The sequence below is a fragment of the Pholcus phalangioides genome, unplaced genomic scaffold (genome assembly GCF_987345545.1).
Source record: "Pholcus phalangioides strain wild (caught in Gottingen) unplaced genomic scaffold, Ppha-v1.0 ptg000010l_1, whole genome shotgun sequence".
NCBI classification, from domain to species: domain Eukaryota; kingdom Metazoa; phylum Arthropoda; class Arachnida; order Araneae; family Pholcidae; genus Pholcus; species Pholcus phalangioides.
The window spans coordinates 2,204,134-2,229,759 of record NW_028301603.1 but is presented as its reverse complement, the minus strand read 5'-3'; the positions used below and the strand labels follow the sequence as shown (position 1 = coordinate 2,229,759).

At 42.4% G+C, this 25,626-nt stretch overlaps 1 protein-coding gene across 3 annotated transcripts in view; it reads left to right on the top strand.

The window, feature by feature from the left end:
* LOC149080746 (MAM and LDL-receptor class A domain-containing protein 1-like) overlaps positions 1–25,626 on the top strand; it is a 68,768-nt gene that overhangs the window by 22,154 nt on the left and 20,988 nt on the right. For all 3 annotated transcript variants that reach the window (XM_089237425.1, XM_089237427.1, XM_089237426.1), the window contains exons 3-7: positions 11,790–11,826; positions 11,934–12,116; positions 23,027–23,298; positions 24,207–24,300; positions 24,423–24,569. In XM_089237425.1, the coding sequence (XP_089093551.1) occupies positions 11,790–11,826; positions 11,934–12,116; positions 23,027–23,298; positions 24,207–24,300; positions 24,423–24,569 (733 nt within the window). The remainder of the gene's footprint in view (positions 1–11,789; positions 11,827–11,933; positions 12,117–23,026; positions 23,299–24,206; positions 24,301–24,422; positions 24,570–25,626) is intronic.

Below are 25,626 nucleotides of genomic sequence, written 5' to 3'. Positions count from 1 at the left end.
CAGTTCGGCAATGGACGCGTCAATGTCCGCTAATGGCGAACAGTAAGCCGAGCAGAGGACCACCGTAGAGGATGGGAGGGACAACTTGATGGCAACTGCCCCTTGGCTGTGGAACAGGAAAATGGGGGAAAAGGACTGGTTGATTTGGATGATTGCCGCTTTTGCGTTTCGGGACTGCCAGTAACGCCAGTTATTGGGGCAGTCCACTCTATGGTGCAGTAGGGCTGGTTCTTGCACAAGGAGGAAGTCGTATTCATGTTTCCTGGCGTGGACGTAGGCGTTGGAGGTGGCGGCATGTGCCTTGTCCAGATTGATCTGTAGGATCTTAAGGCCTCTCCCAGAAAGCGAGTAATGGTCCAGTAGGGAGTCTGAGTCATAGTTTGAGGAAGAAGTTGTTCATGAAGACATATAATGGCTGGGAGGAGAACAGAAAAAAGTTAGGCAATGTAGATGTTATGCTTAAGCTTAAAGTTGTTTGATATCTCCTGCACCACTTGGCGACGGAATGTTGTGGTCTGTCCCGTGATGTTGATGCCACTTGAGGTAAGTTTAGCAGCGACTAGTGGTTTGGCTTCCAGCGAAATGATGTTGGAAAGGAGGATTTGCTCCAAGAGGTCGTCGTAAACCTTCCTATTGGTGCCCTGTTCCGGGGAGAAGAAGTATGCGTGGAGGGCCCACTGCCTGGAGAAGTTCGAGGTTTGATGGGCGTTGCCCACTGCCCTTGCATACGTGGTATAGCGAGGAGGATCCATTGTAAAAGACTGTTGGGGGCGGCTGTTCAGATGCGGGGCGCTGGAGGGGTGGTCAGTAATGCGAGGGCGGTCCCTCTGGAATTGCGTCGCTCTGGTTGGTTTCGGGCGCTGCCCATGCGTGGCTGTTGTTCGGGCCCAGTCGTTGCCTCTCACCATGTTGGGGCGCCGGTTGGGGTCAATAGTCCGCTCCTATTGCTGACGCCTTCGGTCAGGGTGCTGACGAAGGTTCTGTTCTTGATGAGGGGTTGCCGTGTATCTATTGCGAATGGGGGGGGGGGGTTCAGAGGGCAGGTCGAGGGGTGTTCCTTCAGGTATCTGGGCGTTTCGAAGTGGACGTGGCGGGATCGCTTTGGCGCATGACGCTGTCGACGACGGAACTTTCGGCTGGTGACCTCGGTCCAAGGGTTCTCCCTTCGGTATTGTAAATCCGGTGCCGATCTGTCGGCCAGTTCCAAAAGTCTCAGTTGAAAGGCGACCGCCTTTTCTGAGGGTACCCGCCGGCTGAGGTAACACATGGCCCTGTGTACTCGCTGAGGGATTGTAATGTCTTGTCGTGTCCGCGGCTCTGTTGGAGGTCTCGTCCGCTGCTGTCACTTGCATGATTGTCGGTCCTCTGGTGGGGGGGGGAGGGATGGGTGCATCGTCCTCGTACGCCACTGGCGAGTCCGCTGGAGGGTTCAAGTCGTCCTGTGGAGGCGTGCCAGTTTTCTCCAGAAGTCCCAGGGCCCGGTTTTCTCGCAAGGGGGGCGTAGGGTGCATAGTTGATACGTTGCGGCCCCTATTGCGATTTCGTTGCGGTCTCTGAGGCCTGGGTGATGGAACGTTTTCCTCGGGGGTGTTATCCTGTAGGCGGGTGGCAGCACTGAAGATTCCATCTCCTTCCATGATGTCCTGGATAGTTCTTTCCCTTATTTCGTCTGTCTGGGTCTGTTGGTTGCGCTTGTACTCTTTCGGACGGGCGCCAGAGTTCATTGACGTTGGCGAGGTGGCGCAGTACCCTGTTCCGGCAGGCGGTATCGCTGAGCTCGTGGGGACAGGCATCTGGTCCGCCTTGTCGGCCCACAGAGCGAGGGTATCTAAGTGCCGGAGGGCAGTCTTCCTATGGGCTGAGGGGACGCCGTAGCGGAGATTCTTCCCCTTCCCTGAAGCGTGCAGGACAATCTCCCTGACTTCTTGGATGATATCCGAGACGTTGATCAGCGTACGGCGCGTAGGGGAGGTCGTAATCTGATCTGGGCCCGGCCAGAGTTCGCAGTGATTTTCGATTGCCCATTATGCCTTTCCAGGGGGGTAATTGGGTCAGCTGGCAGCGTTGTCCGGCGTGTTCGTGCCATATCTCTGGGGCTGAGGGCGTTCGCTGCAGGGGAATCTATGTGGGGGAACGTGTGACGACGAGGGGGGGGGGGGTCCGCCGGGGGGGGATCAAAGTCTTCTCCGGAGTCCGTAGCGGAGTACGGGATTCCCAGGTTGTTGTCCAGGGCTCTCCTTCTCTTGGCTTTCTTGCTTAGACTCTCGCCCCTTAGGCTCCCGGCGGCGGGGGAGCATGACGGGTCTTCGTGTATCTTTGCTGCCAGGAAGTCCGATGGCGAGGCTTCCTGCGGGGGGGGGGGGGCAGACACATGCTTGGCTGTGCGAACGCACAATGTGGGCGGGGGGAAAGATGACGAGTGTTCGTGAGTTTCTCCTTCTGATCTTTCTTCGTCGTGAATGTCGAGCGGCGAAACGAAGAACGAGCTCACATCCCCAGTGGGCGTTGTTGGTGAAGCTGATTCCTTCTGGGATCCGCCCCTTGGGTCGTTCGACGACTCCCGAGGCTCGTGAGACCGGACCTCGACCTTCCTCTGGGTCTCGGAGGTCGCAGGCGCTTGGGAAGTGTTGGGGGGCCGCGACAGGATGTCCTCCATGGCTGTTGAGACAACGGCGGCCACGTCTTCGTTGTGTAATCTTGTTTTCTGACTCTCCGGGAGAATCGGGGAGGATGCCAGGGTTGGTGAAGTGCGTTTCGAGGGTAGCTTATCCGCGGGCGAAAGGGGGGTTGAGCAGAAGAATTGTTGCAGGCCAGGCTCGTCCAGCTCTCGCGAGAGATCAGTGATCCGCTGCTATTGTCTTTATTGGGAGCCTGCCACGGCCGGGCGTCCGTAGAGACTGGGGAAGCACGATCTCAGCGATCGTATTGGTTAGTGGTGCGTCTAGGAGGAGGGATCCATTGGAGCTCGAGATCGATGAAATGGAGACGACAGTAGCAGTTGATGACTCACTTCCACTGTCATCCTCGTAGGCTGTGGGGATGTGAAGGGAGTCCTTCAGATCACTGGGCCACACCTGTGATCGGATGCGTGCCCGCATGCGCTTCTTCATCATCCTATAGTCCTGATTTTGCTTGTTATCGGCGGGGGCAGGGGTCTTCCCCTCAACAATGCTCAAGAAGCGCTTAGAGTACATGCCGTTCGGGCAAGAGGAAACTTATCGAGCAGAGCAAAACGGGGGTAGAGAAAATACGGGCTCGAAAACAAGGGGCGGGTACACAGAAATGCACGGAATGATAGGTTTGGGGCACTAGCAAAATTATCACAATGCAAAAATACCCAATGCAAAATATACACTGCAAAAAGACACGATGCAAAAAACACAGAAATATGTACAATATCACAAAAAAAAAAAAAAAAAAAATCCAGATAACTCAGGAGCGGGACAAGCAATCTGAATGGGACAACTTTGACAGTCCCTTATACGATGTGAGCAGTCTCCTCACCAAGTACAGGGATGATCGGATCAGCCGGAGAGTTAGCTCCTACAGCCCCAGGCGGAGGGGGAGGAGTAGACCATGTCAAACAAAAAAAGAAAAAAAAATGTTCGTATAATACCCAACTATCCGATGAATACACACGCACAATGTAGACACTATGATGACACTTACTCACAATGGCCGAGAAGAGACGCTACGAAACTGGTGATATCCGGAGAGGGGACAATACAGTCTTTGTGTGAAGAGCGCAAAGTGGCGTGGGTGGCCTATGCGCACAGGATTCCAAAGCGGAATATTTGACGAACCATTGGTCGCAGCAGGAAACGGAGAACGGTAAAAAATACGGGAGCAAATTGTTCACCTTCAGTAGGAATCACAGGAGCGGTCGTTCTCGGGAAGGGACGCAGGCGGAGGGCAAACTTCATCGTCCATAGGAAAACATTGAAATCCGCTGAAAAGAGGCGATCCAGGAAGATACACGCAGCTTTTTCGACGTTGAACGCAGGATCACAAACTTCGACACGAAGATGGTCGGAGGATCACTTTACACGCTCGCGAAGGAAGAACGAGGAAATATCCAATTGGCGACGAGTTATTACGTTAAAAAATCACTCCGCGAAAGAAGGAAATTTATCCTTTCGTTGTCGAGTAGCTCACGACGAAGTTAGGCCAATCCATTGTAAGGGCCACAACTAGAGGGGCGGGGGACGTACCGGAGAAGGAGGGGGGGGGGTTAAATTCCACCCTTTTATAACATTTCTTTCAACATTACAAGGGGGCGCTGAAATGCGTGCTTGGCTCGCCTGACCATGCATCCAGTTGTGGATCCAAGCAGTGGCTTGAAATGAAGCTGCTGGTGAACTCACGCAACTTATCAAGGATTCCTCGCGTTTTCCGTTAGCTTATGCTGTACTTTCCAAACTTTTCCCGGATTTTTGAATTCATTGAGCGAATATTGCAGTCGTAAACGTCGAGTTTTTTTCCCCTCTCTTGGCCTCAGAAGAGACAGCGTAACAACTTTTGCAGAGATATGTGCAAAAGATGTAGATCTGCAAGTCAATGGTTGCAGAGATATCTGCTTTGCAAAATGTTTAGGAGAGCCTGCAATTTCACGTCGGGGCAAGTTTTTTTTTTCATTGGGGGTGGGGGGGGGGGGTCCACGCTGTGGCGCAGTTACGGGGAGGGGGCTTATCGGGCTATAGCCCAGGGTGGCAAGTTCAAGTTACAGTTTATTCGCTAATAACTCTCTCTCTCTCTTAAAGATATGCGCATTTTCAAGTTAACGTCCGTATTCCGTAGAACTTGGCTTACTCTTACTTGGGTCTCATCCAGACACAGCCCAAGGACCTCGTAACAATTAGATCTGTTTACAATTTGCGAGAGACAGTTAGTATGCAAATTTGTAGTCCGTTATTTTCAGCTGGGGGGGGGGGGACCTCAGAAAAATCAGTCTGTCAAAGGGCCCTCATGATGCTGTTAAAAAGGCCCAAGTTAACTTTATAGAAATTGCACGAAATCTCATTCCAAAAACTCAGCATTAACGTCATCCCTATTTGGCAATATTATTAATTTTTCTGCGTTTGTGCCATCCTTTTGATGAAGATCTCAACTATACAATCAATTGCAAATTTTGGGATTTTTTTTACATTTTTTGTGGTGCCCCTTTTTTCCTTAAGGTGGGATTGCACTATAAAAGTTTGATAAAATCTCTTTTATAAAACTTGATTAATCCAACCAATAAGCGTATCGGCTACATTCGAGAAAATGCAACTGATTGGTTGAATTTTTCAAGTTTTATAAAATAACTTTTATCAAACTTTTATAGTGTAAACCCGGCCAAAAGCACGTGCTTATTTTGCTCAATGGTTAAGCCAGCCTAGAGAGTGACTTATAAAGCAAAAAACCATGCCAGGGTCCACGTCAGTAGGTGACCAAAAGAGCGATCTAGACCGTGTGCAAGTATGTGAGTGACCAAAAGAATGTGCAAGCATGTGATGATCAAAACAGTGAAGTAGTCTTTTAGTCATAAGTATGTAAATGACTGAAAGAGTGACTTAAAGGATGCGTAAGCATGTCACTAAAAGAGTGACTTGAAGGGTGTGTGAGAGCATGTGGCTAAAAGAGTGAGTTAAATAGTGAATAAACAGTGTGCAAACATGCGAGGGGATCCGGAAATTTCGCCTCCGACATTTCACCCCTGACTTTTCGCCCCTGGAACGTTTAACCCCCATCACATTTCACCCCTGACATTTGGCCCCTGGTATGTTTCGGCCCCGAAGATTTTGCACCTGACATTTCACCTCCCCTGAACGCATGACTGACCGTATGAGTGACTGACTGTGTGAGTGACCAGGTGAGAATGAAATTGACTTTAGGAGTGAGTTAGTGACCGTAAAAATGACTAAGTGAGTGACAGAGTGATTGACCATAGGAATGATTGTATGAGTGACCAGGTGAGTGGCGGTATGAGTATCCAAGTGAGTGATTGAGCATATGAGTGACCATGTATGAGTCTGACCTGAATGCATGTATGAGTTAAAAAGTGAGTGACTGAGTGAGTGAGCGCATGAGTGACCAAGTGATTGACCGGATGAATATCCAAGTAAGTGAGAGAGTAATTGCTTATACGCGTTCCAAAGTGAGTGAGTGATTGCTTATACGAGTTCCAAAGTGAGTGAGTGATTGCTTATACGAGTTCCAAAGTGAGTGAGTGATTGCTTATACGAGTTCCAAAGTGAGTGAGTGATTGCTTATACGAGTTCCAAAGTGAGTGTATGAGTGATCAAGTGAGTGACCATATGAGTGATCGTAATAATGACCAAATTAGTTACAAAGTGAGTGGATGAGTGTCTGCAAAAATGATTACCCTCTTCATCCCCCCCCCCCCATAGGTGGCTATGTAGTACTTTAATGGACCCTAATAATTTGCACCGTGAAGCATAAAATACTTTTTCCAAATTTACGTTGCAGCGAAATTTTTCAACATTAGCTGGAGTATACCAGTCCTGAAGGAAAACATTAAAATCCCTCAAACTACCCCCCCCCCCCCGCTTAATACGTAGGCCTACGTCAATGCATTTTTATTATGCTTTGTGCAAATTTCTGCCACATACTCACCTAACATTTACACAAGGGGGCGAAATGCCGGATGTGAAATGAGACATCCGGTCCAGCTCACGTAGTTGCTCACTCGGAAACTCATGTGGCCACTCACACGGTCCCTCAATTGATGATTCATACGATCACTTACTTTATCACTCATTCTGCTACTCCTGCGGTAATTTCTACGGTCACTCATATGGTCAGGGCAGGTGAAATGCCAATCGGTAAACGTCCAACTTACTTGTTCATTCATGCAGTCACTCATACAATCATTCATATGTTCACTATACGGCCACTCGTGCCACCGCCCATACGGTCAGAGCAGGTGAAATGTCAGGAAGTATATGTCCAACTCGCTTGACACTCATATGGTCAGGGCAGGCAAAATGTCACAGATAGATGTCCAACTCACTTGATCACTCATACGGTCACTTACCTGGTCAATCTTACCATCAATAATATGTTAACTCATACGGCCATTCATACGATCGCTCATACGGTCAGGGCAGGTGAAATGTGAAGTAAATTTCTTATTCACTTGATCACTTATAGGGTCACTCACGCGGTCAGGGCAGGCAAAATGTCATCAGGAGCTAAATGTCCAACTTACTAGGTCATTCATGCAGTCACTCACACCATTATTCACATGTTTACTCGTACACAGGGCCGTTATTTCAACTTCGTCAGGTCACTTAATTCCCCCAGGGCATATTTTCAGTTCACTTAAGTGATATACCCCATCTTGATTAAGCGGCCCACTACACTTTTTCAAATCAATGAAGTGGCTCAGTGATGTGGTAACCTCTTCAAGCAAAATTTCCCTCGAAGATTTCCCTTTTTACTAAATTTTTCCCATACATTCCGAATATTGTCCTGCCATCTGTCGGTCGAAATACGCAGTCAAGTATTTTACACTAGAAAAGCATTGTTTTGCATTTATATATTTTTTCAACAAAAATTCTTGATACTATCAAAAAAATGTTTGATAAACTCAAAATTTCCCACAAACGCCAAGAAATTTCCCATTTTGTCCAATTTTTCCCACGAATATGGGAAATTTCCCGCGAGTTACCATCAGGGCCGGGCTTAGGAATTTCGCGGCCCGGTGCAAAAAAATTTTATGCAGTCTCTCTGATCGACCTGTAGGGCTCCTTCGAGTTGTGAGTAATTCTCTTTTATCTGATGCATTATTTGGAATAATTACTACTGTTTCTGTAGTTGAAACATAACTACCTCGTTGTATTATAGTGAAAACAACTTTTTTTTATATTCCACATATGTGCCCTGTGTCGCCGCAGCTGTCGCACACCCTAGACGGGAGGATGATTGGTCAATTTAATGGAATACTAAAAAATATGTATGTAAAATAAATAGTTTTTTGCAGTGCATTTGTGGTGTGAAAACAAAATCAAAACAACATTTGGGTCCACGGAGCTGTCTTCTACTCCGCCTTGGGTGAGTCATGACGTTAACTGTTGACCTCTGGGAGTAGTCATCGGTCAGCTATACATATACAATATAGTCCAATGCCTGAGCGAGTCATATGATGTGAAGCATGTAGAGAAGCAAAAAAAATTCTGATTTTCCTCTGCTTTTCTAGCATGGGCTACATCCATCTGAAACACCACAACTAACAGCCATGGACCCCACACTTCAGCCGGGGGGGACCCGATAACTATTTTTTTTCTTCTATGGGACCCGTGAAACATGTGACAAGGAGGCCTGCCAAAGATCCCAACCCGGGTAAAACTTATGCAAAAAACTTCAATGCTTATTTGATTTGAGTTGCTTTGTATTATTTTTAAAATTCAACTTCATTCTTTTTATTATCTAGAACGTAAATAAGTATTTTTCTTCCTAGACTCAAATTCCGCTACACCGATTTTTTTTTTGCGCGTGTTAAAAATTGGAAATTCCTTTTTATAACGAAATTTCGTTATAACGAAGTGATTTCTTTGGTCTACTGGAGTTCGTTATAATGGGATTCGACTGTATAACTTATTCAATAGTAGGCAAACATTGTCTTATCAGACAATGAACTATCGGGGCTGCAGGAAGAAGGAAAAATATCAGGGAGGCCCCGCCGCAAGCAACGTAGCCTACATCCTAAATTTTCTGACCTTTGTGCTCCTTAGTTTCTATGCATGAACTCTCTATTCATGAAACAAAATATCTCATGTTGGTACTGTACTAGGTGATAATCAAATTCAGAAAAAAAATCAGAGAGAGAAACGTCTTACCTTTTTTTCGGAAGAGAGTTCAGTAGTAAAAATTGTCAAAATTTATAATTTACACATTATATATCCGTCTTCCGGAATATATGAGAGAATGATTCAGATGGTGGTGTTTATGACTGAAACTAAGAAGTTCTCAAGCCTCCCTAGAGAAACATCATAACACTTCAGAGGTTCCCAGGAAAGCACGCAATTAACACTTTGGAGGACAGTCGAAGTTGCCTCGCTCCGGGGCAGTCGTCATCTAGAGATGTCCATGTTACAGACCAGATAGTAACTCTAACGGGAGGGGAGGTTTTCAAGGAGAAAAAGTTACTGGATTTCTTTTGTGGTGCTCATTTTCACTTGCTGCCCTAAACATTTTTTTTTCTTGGTTAATTCTGTTATTCTTTAATGGCAGAAAGAAAGGCCAGCCTTTTTTCAGGGGTAAAGAATGCGACCACCTGCATACACTCTTTTCCTCTTTGAAATAAGCCAAATAATAAGCCATGCCTGATAACACTAAAAATGATGTCACTGTATAGGAGGCTTTAAACTGATAGCCTCCTTTCACACAATCAATATGGGGAAAAAATTCGAATTGGAAAAAAATTTAATTTTAATCAAAAAATTTCCAAAACACCTGCTGAAAAAGGAAAGGGTTTTGTTTGGAAAAATTGCGGCCCCTGAAATTTTGCGGCCCCCCTAAGTCCGGCCCTGGTTACCATCACTCTGGCCCCACTAAAAAGCCTTGCATTCAGTCTGCCTTCAGCATTATCTTTAATACAGCTTGGGTCTTGAACTTCAGCATGAAGCCCTCCTCATGACGTCATCATCGAAGAACGAATGAGACAAGGAGAAAGTGCAGTGACATCGATTGTAGGAGGAGCGAAGAAACGAGGAACGAATCATTGGGGAGATTTATGACGTCATTAGTCAGGTGGGCCGTAAAACCGGATTTTCAATTTTCGCTTCCATGGTTTTAGTGACGTCATCAGATTCATCGTAGGACATCTTCTAATGATAAAGCAATGTAAAACTACTGTTTATTGATGATTTATATTCTAAAGTAATTATTCTCAAATCATTATAAATTTTTCTCTGTGGAAGCCTCAACTATGCTGCATTATCAGGACATTTATTTTAAATTTTTAGGAATAATATTTGATTTTCGGCGGCTGCTTATCCGAGCTCATGCATGCAATGTTAAATTAATGGGGAATGGCCTTTCTACTAGAACAGAATTATCAGAGATGTCGCTGTTGTCGGAATCATCTCTAACATGCTACGGACATTGGCTTTCAAATGCCAATTGTTTGTGCAACGTTATTCAGAAGTTCAATTATTAATTTAAATATTTTTTCCTTCTGAAAATACGTACAATACAGTAAAATACACACAATCAATTGTATTCAAACCAATATTCGCTATGAATGCCCTCTTCATTCCATCAGCGCAGCTTTTCCTATTTAATTAATATCCAACCCGTGGGCCCCACGGACCACATTTTAGTCATGTGAGTAATAATGAAACTGCTCAAGTGGCGCATGAATGCTTACAAAATCACTTTAGTTGCCCTTGGTACATTGCCAGATAGCTTAAGCGACCCGAAGCACATATATAAATCACTTGAGTGACCCGCGGCAGCCGGGCGCGGTGGATTACAGATTACTTAGATGACTGGCAGGCGTTTCCAGATCACTCGGGTGGCCAGCGGCAAACTTCGAAATCTGCCGAGTGGTTCAGCATGTTTGTAGTTCACTTAAAAGCGTCCATCTGCATTCTTATCAATGACCTTAAGTGGCTCAATCCAAAAACTGGGCACAAAATTTACAACTGTGCACAATGAAATGCTCTTAAAATGTTAGGATTTTCTAACCAGATTGGGGGAGAAAATTGTACATTTAAAAAAATGTACCAGCTGATCATTTTTTTTGTGGTGCCCCTATTCTCCTGATGCCCTAAGCATGGCCCCCACATGGGGGGGGGGGCTGACAGGGCTCCAGGCCCGTCACTTGCTCTAAGCACTTGCTTATTTTGCTTAATGGTTAATCCAGTCCTGGGACCACAATGAGTCGATATTGCCATAGGGCGATGTGGCCTGGGTACCTTTCGGTCTGACGGTCCTGGGACCAGGTCGGTGAATGACCTAGAACATGTGCAAGCATGTGAATGACCGAAAGAGTGAGCTGGAGAGCGTGAAAGCATGTGAACGACCAAAAAATGCACATAGAGCATGTGTAAACGTATAAATGATCAAAAATGACCCATACAGCAAGGAAACATGTCAACGAACGTTCAAAAGAGTGATCTACTGTGTGTGCAAGTATATGAGTGACCTAGAGCGTGTGCAAGAATGAGAGTGACCTAGAGCGTGTATAAGCATGTGACAAAAACAGTGTGTAATCATATCAGTAATCAAAACTGTGTGCAAGCATGTAAATGACTTAGAGAGTGTGTGAGGATGGGAGTGACAAAACAGCGTGCAAGCACGTGAATGACTAGAGGAGTGACTTAGAGACATAGGTATACTTGCAGAAGTGGGTGGAGACCAAGTGGGTTATAGCACAGGAAAGCGAACTTGAAGAATAAGTAGTCAAAAAAATTAGACTAGAGTTGGATAAGGGCGGCAAAATAGTCCACAGGCGACAAAACCCATAAATGCGCCCCTGGGGTCCCTGAGCAAAGCAGGGATCAGGGAACCCTTGCGGCTGGCATCGAAGATGTTTGACTAGCCGGTGAGAGAATACATGCTGTTTAAATCTAGAGCTTCCCCCAAAACCATGGGGGAAATCTGGCCCTGTATCAAGTGTATGTAGAGATAACCGCATACTATAGAATCCCGTCTTATTCGTACCGTACAGCATTGACACACTCACCAATATTAGATTATAATTTGATTTATGGTTTCATGTGTTTCAATGAAGTATAGGAATTTCAAATATGTAACACTGGATACTTTGCATAATTTTCCAGATCGTGCCAAACTGCGTTGACTGCGCATTCAATGCGAGTGAGTAATCATTCGATTATTATCTCATTATCGATAACCGAAATTTATAATTTCATATTTTCATGAAAAATTTCTCAATAATTTTATTTTTCTTTCTCTGTACGCAGCGTATTCAAATTACACGTTAGGGCCGTGTAACTTCACAAACGCGCAGAATGACCTCGATCCGTGTTATTTCGAGATGGAGCTGCCTGAGACGAGGCTGTCCATGTTCAACTGGGACCTGGGTTGCGGCGAAACGGCTTTTTGGACTGGAGGACCCCCAGCGGATAACAACGGAACCGCAAAAGGTAAGAAGTGGTATAGAATCAATCTCACCAGTAACCAAGGGCGTAGCGGTGGGGGACTTAAGGGTCTGGTCTCCCCAGAAATGTGAGAAAATGGCTGCCAAATCTATTGTTCTATCACTTTGGTTCCCCCCCCCCCGAAAGGAAAGTGGTCCCCTCCCGAACGAAATTTCTGGCTACACCCTTGCCAGTAACTACTAAATCAGACATGCACCTCATCCATATTCCTCTCAGGAACTTCTAACGAACTGGCACATGTTGGAATGTGTGTATAGTGAACCTTCCGTGAAGTTTGTTTATGTGTAGTGCTGCCATCTGCAATCAATTTCCTAAACTACGGGTTTTTTCTCAACTCATAGTGAGTGAAGTGTAATGGATGAATAATTGTAACGTTTTGCCTGTTGCTCTCTGCGGCGAGGCTTTATAACGGGGGGATCGGCTCGTATTCGCGCCTCGAATTTGGGAACCGCAGAAAACCAACTTCAGCCGACCACCACTGCGGCCACGGTGGGGTTTGAACCCAGATCCTCGCGATGCGAGTCCGCCACTATGACCACTCGACCACCACAGAGGCTCACCAGTATAACTAAGGGGTCATTGAAGTATTACGTGAGCATCGATAGGGGGGCGAGGGGGTTTCGGGTTTGCTGACTTTTGATGACAACGGGGGGGGGGGATAACGCTTACGTCATCAACCACTCTTTATAAAAATATGAAATGTTCTTAATTGCTATCCTGCTCGGTGCGCCAAAAACGAGGAAAACCTTTCGCTAGTTTGTGGGCACTTGAACTAACATTCTTTCTTTTGTTAAGTACGCTATCGAGCCACTTCGGTGATCTCTAAATGCTCCGCAGAATCCCCAAATGATCTGGGAATGTACCCGGGCCGCTTAAGTGCACTGGAACTGCGCCGCGCGTCATTCAAGCGACCTGTAATTATGCCGCGGATCACTTAAGTAATCTAGGAATGTGCCGCCGGTAACTCGAGTGATGTAGAGCCGCACTGGGGGCCGCTTATGTGCTCTAAAAATGTGCCACATGTCACTCAAGAGATCTCTAAATGTGCCACGGATCGCTTAAGTGTTCTGGAACTGTGTCGCGGGTCACTGAAGTGATCTGAAAATGTGCCACGGGCTTCTCAAATGCTCTGGAACTGTGCCATGGATCACCTAAGCAATCTGTAAATTTGCCGCTTAGTTCGTTAATTAATTAAGTTCATTTAATTTTTTAAGGAATATGGCAATTGTAAAAATAAATAAATATATATGTATTGGTTTTTATGAGAAGTGGGGGGGGGGGGGTGCGTTAAAATTGTATATCGTGTTCGCGAAAGCATTGACCGTCACCATAAGGAGCCCCACGCCACCAAAAGATTTGGAAAACACTGCTCCACTATTTCTGGGTCACTCTTTTGGTCGTTCACTGACCTGGTTCCTTCACTCCAAACATGCTTGGATACATACATATGGGTCATTTTTTCGGTCGCTCATTTACCTGGTCACTCACATTTTTGTGAAGACACTCTAGATCACTCCACATGTTTGCAAACTCTCCAGGTAATTCTTTTTGTCGCTCAATGGTTTGGTCCTTTGATCTCTGGGTCACACGTTTTTGGTGCCCTTTCTTTCTAGGTAGATACAGATTAATAGTTTTTTCTGCCTTTCGGGAGGAAGACTCGATAATTCTACTTGATTTCTTGACAACTCATCCCTCAAATTTGCCGCTCCTCCGAGCTGCCTTTGTATAAGTCAGTTAGCCAGGGTACCATGGGAAGGACTTTGTGATGTCGAATGAGAAAATAAAATATTGTTCTTATGTAAATAACGTGGTGAGTATTATTATCCTTTACCGAATAATAATAACGTGGTTAATATTATTCGGTAAAGGATCCGGGACCTTCATCTTATTGGTAAAAGGGGGACCCGTGGCCTTTGTCATGTTGGCACTATGGGCCCGTGAAACACGAACTCTTGGCAATTTTCTGAGGGGAGAAGGGGGTTGTGCAGGCATGACGATGCCCGGAAGCAGCTCCCGTACCTCCACCCCGTGAGCCCTTGATGGCATTGGTTATCAAATTTATAGTCAATACGAACGGGATGAGAGAAGAAATATCTACGTGTGCGGAAACCTATTTATGGTCAACCCGCTGACCATGTTTTCTTAGTCAACAAAGCTTTGTTTCGTCCATTCGTCTTGTAATTGGGACCCGCCAAGATTGGCTCACAGTGCGGCCAGCTTGCTACCCCCCCCCCCCTATGGGATTTGGTGCCCCGGCGCTGTACTAGAGGGAATGCCGAATTTACCCTTTATATAAAATCGCTTCTTCTACATTACACGGGGGCGCCAAAATTAGTAGTTCCAACCTTGCCAAAGAGCCTGGGATGATTCTGATTTTTTTTTTTCACGCAAAATTTCAAAATGGGGGGGGGGGGTAACCCCCGTAAAAAATCTAACCTTGGGATCCCGTCAAAGATCCCAGCGCAAGGTCCCTGTAAAGTGGAATCTCAACTACAAAAAATAAGTGCTAAAATTGCCAAATGCCACCAAAAAAGAAGAAAAAGATACGGAGAAAGTAAGAAAAGCTCCACTGGATGCCTGAAATCTTTGAAAAATATCTGGAAATGAAGCACTCCTACAAATGAAAGTAGATTTAAATGAAATCTCTCTACGAACGAAGAGTTGAAAGCAAATAAATTTGAGATAGATAAATTGGCGTAAGTTATTCATTGTTATAACTTATAATTATCATAATAATTATTTATACGGGAGGATGATGATTTCAATCCTTGATTTCAGTAAAGAATAAAAATTGAAGTTGGTTCTCGCGTGGCCTGCGGGACGTTTCGATAACGTTTGTCGTATAGCTTGTTGGCCACACCGTCTAAACGGTATAGCTAACAAGCTATACGTTTAAATATTACGTCTTTATTACCGTCTAAACGGTGTCTGACCAATTCAAACTCTTTTTACACACTTATAAATTGTGACCGTGACCGTTGAACATTATACAGAACGCCCGAGCTCAAAAGTGCCCTACTCTCTTTCATCTTGGAGTAACATAATATTACATTATCATAAAACGATAATATTTGAATTGAAACATGAGAAAAGAAAATAACGTTTTTCGTTGCGGAAAATTATCTTATCCACCAGTTTGTCACGTATTTGATGTCTTCGTTCGTGAGACTGTCTTAACAATTGTAATCAAAGGTGAACTAATGATTGTTTGAATACATATAAATATATATATATGTACAGAAACGCCCACGCATTTTTCAAAATTCGGACACATATTTTGTATGGAGTATGTTTATAAGGCCTTAGATGTTTCTCAGAAACTCACGAGCACCATAATTGGAGATCTCTCTCAGATGTTGGTGACACGGCCTTTCTTGTTTTCTGAAGTACATAGTTTCGAGATAGTAACTTGAAACGGGAATACATAGACGACACCTTCTAATCTTTGTGCAGATCGGTGAGGAGGAAAATTTTTTTTTTACTACAGTGAAGCACCCGAGGGCGCGATTCTGGAATCGATGTAGTTTGTACATGTTGCTCTTAGATGCGAGCCCAAGCTGGGGGTCACAACCATGTGTCAACACTGGGCGAACGATTTGTTCGTACATCAAAGTTTGAACTTCGGATAGCAGAATCTCAAGAGATTCTCTTAAGAGGATATGAGCCTTTTTGATTTTGTTATAGCTACTGAAGATATAGTAGTCATCTTTCGCTTTACTCAATGGAGTCTTTCATCCAGGGTGACGCCCTCGTAATTAGTTTGAGTCGATGGCGCGATATCTTGTCGCTCTATGATGATCTTCGTACTTGTTGAGATATGTCGGTTTTTATGAGCCACACCAGTACACATTTGTTCGCATTCAACTTGACACTGATGTATGCATTCTATATTTCGACATTTGCGATCAGCTCCTGGAGATTACTTAGCACATTCAAGGGCTTCCTGTCGATTGAAATTAATTTAACATCGTCAGCGTATAAACCCAAGATGTCCTTTGGTACCATACGATAATCATCCATGAAAATATTGTGGATCATCGGACCCAAGTTGGAGCTTTGGTTAATTCCTGCAGTTATACGTCTTTTTTCTGATAATGGGTCGTTTTTGACTTTTGAAAGGTCCTAAGAAATAAATATGAATTCTAAAACTTCATTATGATTAAGGGGAAACCCCTATTTATCATTTCGGAAAACAAAGGTAAAACTTAATATGTAACATAATTATTATATCTGATAGAAATGGATCAAAAATTTTAAGTTTAAAAAAATTCAATTAACAGTTTTATTATTCTAGATCAACAAAAAAAATAAATTAAAATATATAATTTTTATTGACTCAATATCATCCAATCTATGAATTTAGTTTTATTCAATGATTATTTTATTGAGTTAACATAGACACTAGATGGCGTTTGTCATAATTGGATTCATGCCATCTCTGTGACTGTCATACAGTGGTCATCTTTCGCTGCAGCGGTCATTTTGGATTCCACAGTTTGAAGTTGATTTCAACCAGAAGGAGGGAAATTAGATCATTTCGATGATGTCTTTATCATTGTTTGGGTCCTCGAGCTTACTTCAATTTAGTACCGTTGCATGAACGGCATATTTTGTGCTATGAAATTTTATATTTTTTTCAATTTTTAATGGGATATGCAAAGTGCACATACACACACACACACACACACAGACATATATATATATACACATTTTTTTAATTTTACCAATTTTCTGGAATTAAGTGGTGATATTTACACTACGGACTTGACACTGAAGAGAACCAATCATGACGCAATCAATCTGCGGATTTCCTCGATCTTAAAATTTGTTTCTCTAATACCATTAGCCTTTATTGGAATTTTTGATAAAACAAAACAATTTAAATTTAAAGTCAATTTTCTTTTTCTAATTTCAATTCTAATATTAGTATTGGAATTCTGAAAAATGAATTTTTTTGGATAACTCTCAAGAATTAAAAAAACATGCAATAATGTAAATGATTTTCTTAAACCATTTCCTGACTTTTTAAATGTCTTGAGTGGCAACGGATATCTGTCTTCCTTTATGGGTTTCAAACTTCACCCACGTTTTTCGACTTGCTAATTTACGCCACGTGACTCATTATTTGTGACATTAGTATTAAAAAGTTGAATTTCAGGTTTTAGGTTTTACATTTTTATTTTCTATAGCTTTCTATTTTCCACTTTTAAACACACTTTTGTGGTGGTGTCCATTTTATATTGTGCTACTAATGTATTTTGCTAGTTTTTTTTTTTTCAATTTCCGTATTTTCTCATATTTGCTTTTTGACTTCCAAAGCTTGTTTTTCGCAAAAATGTCGGAGAAACTGATGATAATTCTATGCCTATTCTTGGCCTACCATCATTAGGAACATTTTTGCTGTTTGGAACAATGGGGGGAGGGTCCCCCTTGTGAACGACCTCCTCGTTGTTCCACTTATTTTTGTATTTTTTCATCTTTCCGATTATGTCTTTATAATTTCTAGTTATGTGTATACAGCTGCCTTTGGCGCTATGCTCTGGCCTTTGAAATGTTTTAATTTTGAATTTTTGGGGTTTTCAGTTCAGTATCTCTTGCAGAATGTATGTTATATATACATATATATATTGATTTTTATGGGAAGGGGGAGGGGGAGGCATCGAAATTGTATAGCATGTGCGTTACAAAAAGAAAGAAGGGGGGGGGGAGGGGAGAAGAAAGATATAAAAATAGGTAAGAGAGTTTTTTTTAAGAGTGTTTCCTCTTCTCTTTTCACCCTCACCCTACTTGTTCTCTGGTTCTCTTCCGCTCTTACATGTATACAGGGTGATTCAGAAAAGATGGGAAAAACTTTAAGAGGTGATAGTACACACCAATGCAAACAATTGTCATCAAACAATGCACGGTCGAACATGAAACGCAAATGCGCTAGCGCATTTCGAAACGGCCGCTCCGCAAACGTTAAAACGGCATTCCTGTTGAAATTTATCGGGAGGGAAAACAACACCATGCATGCAAATGTAACCTGGGGAAGAAGAAGTAACCGTATGCAAATCTGCGTCATAGTGAATGAAAGGTGCGGACGCCAGCCCCGTGAAGTTATTCCAGCGTGCGACCGTTCCAACCGTTGTAACGTACGGGATAATGGCGCACTCTAGTAATACTGAAAAAGCGGACACGCATTTCATTTACGGAGCTGCAAACGGAAGTATTCATCATTTACCCATTATTTGCATGCATGGTGTTCTTTTTCTCTCGATAAATTTCGACCGGAATGCCACGTTTGCGTTTCCATGCATTCTTTGATGACGATTGCCTGTATTAGTGTGTACCATCACCCCTTAAAGTTTTCCCCATCTTTTCTGAATCACCCTGTATAGTGGAAAGATAGTTTACATTGTAGAAAAAAATCATTAACAGGAGCACTCATATAGAAAGAATGGGGGATAGGAAAAGAAACTTCCCTAGATAATTGGAATTTACTCCACTGGACTTTGGACGTAATATTACTTTCGTGTTCGTAAAGAGGCTACACGAATTCTACCAAAAAAAAGTTCAATATGAAAAATAAATGAGATAAAATTTATAGTCATAATTATCATAACAATTGCGTAAATACAAGTTGGGGGAATAACTTTAATTTCTGTTTTCGATATACCAAATATCCTTGAAGTCTACCTAAACCCAGTTTGAAGACGTGCTGTGTAGTCCAGTGGTGAAGATATCTGACTCTCGACCCGGGTTCGAATCCCGAAATGCTCAACCTCGCTTCTTCTCCACAACAATTATGGAAATCAGACTAGTCTCCAATATTCTAAATATATCCTTGAATTCTAAGTACGGTAATCTCCTAAATGCTCAACATTTAGAGGAATGCGGGCCACTTCTTTGACTTGAATACGTGTCGGGGGGGGGGCACTTAAGTGTTCTGTAAATATGTCATGGATCACTTAGAAATGATCTTTTTTTTATTAATAATTCAAAACAGCACACATAAATACATGGACACAAATATACAAAATAAAATAAAGACAACAGAACAAAAAACAAAACATACACTATGCAGCTCTTAGGGACCCATTTGGTCCGTCCTAGAGCTTAATAAATATTATATATTATAAACGGCACGCTCGATTTATATTTATTTCATTTCATTCTTTTTTATTTATTTATTTTTTTTTTATTTTATTATTATAGATATTTCAAATTTTTCCTTGGTTACCTATTTATATTTTCAATAAACCTTTCAAAATTCGTTATAGAGTTTGAGAATGTGAAAATTTCTTTCCTGAGATGTTTATTTATTCTAAGGTCTGATAATTTTTTTCCGAATTTGTTACAAATACACTGCTGGCCACCCAAATTGCAACACCAAGAAAGACAAGAGATATCGCAACAATATTTATTTTGTAGATAACATGTTGACCAAGCATCAAATGATTAAATTTATAGACTTCTGTGAAGTGTGGTTCCTGCCAAAATCAGTAGCCAGAGTAGCCGCCATTGTTGGAGATCACCGCTGCCACACGCCTCGGCATTGATTCAAAGAGACTTTGGATGTGTTCTTGGGGTACAGCAGACCAAGCAGCTTCCACGCGTTGCCAAAGTTGATCTGGTGTGGCAGCTGGGGATGTAATCTGGGTGAATCGTTGAGCAACCATGGACCACGTGTTTTCTATCGGCGAAAGATCCGGAGAGCGAGCTGGCCAGGGAAGCAATTCAATCTGGCGATTGACGAAGAACCTTTGGACAATGCGTGCCACGTGTGGTCGCGCATTATCCTGTAGAAATATGACTGTGGGCAAGCCCTGAAGGTAAGGAAGGACAACTGGCTCCAACACCTCGGAGATGTAGCGCTGGCTTTTTAAAGTACCGACAATGCGTACTAGAGGAGTGCGAGAGTGATATCCAATACCGCCCCATACCATAATACCCGGTGCAGGACCAGTGTGGCGGTGCGTAACGCAGCTGTTCAGCATCCTCTCTCCACGGTGTCTCCAGACTCGAATCCGACCATCGTGGTGTTGCAGACAGAAGCGTGACTCGTCAGTAAAGACAATTTCATTCCATTGTGCCGTCCACATCCTTCTTTCATCGCACCATTGGCGGCGGAGACGTCCGTGGTTCTGCGTCAAGGGTAGACGAAGCAATGGACGTCTTGCGGACAGACCACTCTGCTGTAAACGGCGTCGAATGGTACGCGCAGACACTGGATGATGCGGTACAGACTGAATGTGCTGTTGTATGGTTCGTGATGTGGCTGAGCGATCCGTCACTGCCATACGCACAATACGCCTGTCATCACGTGAAGTGGTGCACTGAGGTGGATGCGATCGAACACGTCGGTCCGTCGTACCCTCCTGCATCCAACGATCACATATCCGCATTACAGTTGTTTGGTTTCGTCCAACACGACTAGCGATTTCCCTGAAAGATAATCCACAATCTCGGTAGGCCACTATCCTTCCTCTGTCGAACTCGGATACTTGATCAAAAGATGATCGCGATTTCTACGAGGCATAATTGATCGTTTTTTTGAAAAAACCACAAGAAAAACACAATTGCCGTACTTCAAATCGTCGAAATCTCCAAGCCTTAAATAGAGCTTTGAAGTGGCGCCACAGGCGCGCGTGATGTGCGTCTGCGCTGAAATTCTAATCATTTGCATATCTCACCTCTGCTAATGCATGTCGTAAATTTCATATTATTTGCATGCTTCCTTCAGGGTGTTGCATTTACGGTGGCCAGCAGTGTAGTTGGTCCTAGGTAATTTATACTTTTTTGAACAAGGTATTTGTTTGTTTTTGGAGTTATATACAAGAAGTTGTATCTATTTGAGGTCCTATCGTTATTAGTTTTAAGAAATAAATTATGGTTTTTAGTCATGAAAATTATCATTTTATACACATAAATTTGTCTTAGATCAAGTATTAAAATTTCTGATTTCAGTAGATCTGGATTATTAAATAACATTACCTTACGTTTTATGCGATTATAGATGTTATTTAGGTTCTTAATATTGTCGTGATAGGCACCTCCCCACACTGTAATAGCGTAAGTTACTCTTGATTGGATCCAGGCGTAGAAAATTGTTTTAAGGAGTTCCGGACTTACAATGTTTCTTAATCTATATAAAGCTGCAATTTGTTTTCTTATCGTATTACAAACATTGTTGGAATGGCTATTCCATTTCCACGTCTTGTATAACTACACCTAAATAACTATATTCTCTTACTCTTTCTATGTGACCGCAAGAACAAATTTGGGAGGGGTATTTACAAACGTGTAATGTTAGTGATATTGGAGTTTCTGGTTTAATATCTCTAATTTTTAGACAGATGAATTTTGTTTTTTCTACGTTTGGAAGTAATTTATTTTTTGTTAACCATGTGTTAATCTGTCTAAGGTCATCTTCAACTTCAGTTATCAAATGAGAAATATTTTTACCTTCAACAATACGGTGTCATCCGCGAAAGACACTATTCTACCATGCAAATTTAGAAGGCATAATTCATTTATATATATCAGAAAAAGTGTGGGGCCAAGTACTGTTCCCTAAGGTATTCCTTTTTTTATTTCAAGGTAATCACTTTTTTCATTTTCTATATAGACTGCCTGTATTCGTCCATAATAGTACATCTCGAACCACCGCAATAGTTCACCACGAATTCCGGCATTCTCCATCTTATGTAATAACAGAGATGGATCTACATTATCAAAAGCTCTTTTTAAACCGATAAAAACTGCTATTGAATAATTATTGTTGTTGAAGCTCTGGTTTAGATATTCATTCACTTTTGTGATTGCCATTTCAGTGCTTTTTCCTGTTTGAAAACCGTATTGATTCTCAGCAAAGAAGTTTATACGTTTCAAGTAACTAATCAATTTTGTTTTCATACTTTTCTCAACTATTTTTGAAAAAACCGGGAGTGCTGAAATAGGTCTATAATTTGCTAAAAGGTTTTTATCACCTTTTTTAAAAATTGGGTACACGATGGAAACCTTGAGTTCGGGATAGAAAATTCCTTTTATTAGTGAAGTATTTATTAGGTATAGTAAAAAGTCATTATGATATCTGGCTATGATTTTGATCATTTTTACTGTTATACCATCATACCCTGTCGCTTTATGTTCATTTAGTTCTGATATTATCTTGTGTGGATATATCTTGTGTCCAGATATTATCTTGATCTGGAAAGATTTCTTAAATGCTCTAGAACTGCGCCGCGGATCACTGAAGTGATACGAAAGTGTGCGATCTAGAAATGTTTCGCTGGTCGTTGAAATGATCCGTGAATGTCCCGCTGGTTTATTTTTGTACAGAATTTGGTTTGAGGTCGCAGGCCACATCTGATAACTTCAAGTGCCACATTTGATCCGCGGGGCCATAGGCTGAGCATATACTGTATGTAAAGCATATACACCATCCAGGCGAGAGATTTTTCCGAGGGTATTCGCAGAATTCTCTCTTTGAAACTGCTGCATGTAGCAAATGGTGGGCGTTTTGAAAATATCGTGATTTAGTTCCTTCCTATCATTAATATTTAACCACCTCGTCCTCCTAACCAGATCGTGGGCCATCCCTCTGGCTCTCTGACGAGTTTTATAGCAGGTTGTCGGAGAAGACCAGGGCCATGCTGGAAAATGTGTATGTATGTGTTGTGAACTTAATGTGAAATTTGTTTCGGTGTAATGCTTGTATGATTGCTATAGTGCTGCCATCTGCATAAATTTTCCAAGCTATGAATTCTGTTCCTCACTATGACGAAACTTTCTAACTGGTTTAAAACGGTTCTGGTAACATATGAAAATAATGCTAATATATCAACCGCAAAGATTAGCACATGCACCTCATAAACACATACTTATGATTGTCGTTTTTATTTTATTTTTAGGTGGATATGCCTTCATAGATCTTTCAGCAATGGCAAGCGACGAATCGGAGCTTGTGAGGAGGGCCTGGCTCCCGACAGTTCTCCTGAACTCGACATCACCGAAGGGGAAATGCATCCACTTCAGTTACAGCACCCAGGGCCTGTCATCCGGTGGGCTCAGGCTACTCATCAACGCCACCGACGTGACATACACGATATGGGAAACCTATGACTCGACTGATGGCGAGTGGCACCAGGGCAAGATCAGCTTTACCTGTGAGACGCCTTATCGGGTAAAGAGATTCTCAAATTTATGAAGTGTGAATTTTTGGAGGGTAGAAGTAGTAAACAATGTAAGTGCCAAAAAAAGTCGTACACCACCGATTTTCATGTTAACCCTTTATTTGGTCATGTTGCTCTCAAAAAACTACAACATGGTTTTCTAATAATTTTCAAGTAAAGACATTTTGTATTTTGAGCTCGTTTCGGCATTGGCGTTTTTAATCAACTCCTAAACAACCCATTTTGAGCTGCTCATGAGGTTTCTATAATTACCAACAGAATGGCTCAAAGGAACACGCGTCTCCTATTTCATGACAAGCCAAAGCAAGAACTATTTTTTACCTTTGCATTTTGGAAAGAAATACCACGTGTGCAGGAGACATTGTTGAGAATTCTCCAACAATGATAGAAAGTAAGTGGCAAGCAATAAACATTTTTAAACTATTCAAATCTATGTAAATACAGCGTTTTTCCTGAAGTGCAACGTCCCATATTTTTTAGAATTTTGGCAATAACTTTTTTTTAAATCATGCATTTAGAAAACCTCACTTGTTTTAACCTCATTAGCCGTCTCAAAAATTTTCTCCTTTTTATATGCTTCCCAATTAAAGGGTTAAAGTGTCAAATGAACAATGCTTTATAATGTTGTCAACGTGAGAAGTGCCCGGTGGTCCTATAAGTAGCTCAGATGAGCATGAAAAGAGTTCATAGTAAGTCTGAACTTTCCTACGGACTGCAAAAACAGTTTATGTGATTTCTCAAGACTTCGCTTTTGGCAGTTACAACGTTTACCATTTTTCGGCTACATTTACCCCCAGAAAAACGGGAAAACTACCTCATCTCAAGACATAGAAATTTGTGTATTATACTTTCCGCAGCCAGTACTCAATTCACTAATCGAATATGAATTGAATCGCAGCTGGTGATGGAGGCGTTTCCACGAGAACCTTACATCAGGAGAAGAGGATTCGTAGCCGTGGACGATGTGTTTCTCACGGATGGACCCTGCCTTGGTTCGTATCACACTCTAATCCATAAATTATCACATCAATTAGAACGAAAATAAAAAAGTTAGGCATTTTACAATTGACTTTAATCGGAAAACATGTTTTTTTTTTACCCTTGTATCTTGCAGGTGACTGTACATTCGAGCAAGATTTCTGCAACTGGACCAACTCGAACTCAAGTGATGATTTTGATTGGAAGATGGGACGGGGTAGCAGTAGTTCCGTCACGGGACCTTCCAGGGATCATGGAAGTAGCGTCACGTGGAGGGAAACTGGTAATTTGGCTGCTACTTCAAACCTACAGCTAATAATAAACCTTACATGCACCTTGTAAACATTCCTTTAAAGAACATCCAATGAATTGATGTAAATCGGGAAGTGCTGCTTTTTGATTTCCATATTGCAAGTGAAAGTCACTGGTTCTTGAAATTTTGGTGTTCATGTTAGTATTGTGTTGAATGTTTGTCTGTCGTCTGTGGCGAGACTTTGAGAAAATTTAAAGACGAAAATTCAGACAGATGTAACTTTCCCTAAATAAACTAGATAAAACACAAAAATGCAGGCATCTGTATTTAGGGAAAGTTACAGCTGTCTGAATTTTCGTCTTCAAATTTTCTCAAAGTCTCGCCACAGAGGACAGAAAAACATTCAATACAATACTAACATAAACAACAAAATTTCAAGACAAAAATTTCAATCACAAAACACGGGAAAGTTGCAGATGCCTGCATTTTTGTGTTTTATCTAGTTTAACTTTCCCCTTGATATAACTCGAATATTTAGGCATCTGCAACTTTCCCTAGACAAAACACGAGAATTGAGGCATCTGCAACTTTCCCTATATAACACACGAGAATTCAGGCATCTGCAACCTTCCCTAGACAAAACACGAAAATTGAAGCATCTGCAACTTTTACTTGATAAAACACAAAAATTCAGGCAGCTGCAACTTCCCCCTTGATATAACTTGAATATTTAGGCATCTGCAAGCTTCCTCCTTCATATAACTCGAATATTTAGGCATCTGAACGCTTCCCGTGACAAAACACGAAAATTCAGGCAGCTGCAACCGTCCCAAGATAAAACACGAGAATTCAGGTATCTGCAACCTCCCCCTTGAAATAACTCGAACATTTAGGCATCTACAAGCTTCCCTAAACTAAACACGAAAATTTAGGCATCTGCTACTTTCCTTTCATAAAACACGAATATTCAGACATCTGCCGTTTTCCCTTCCAAGACGGAGGATAGATGGCAGCACTTTTCGAACGCGCAACACGCATAGCGCTAACATCATAAATACTTGAAACCCACTAAAAAAAACCCACTGCT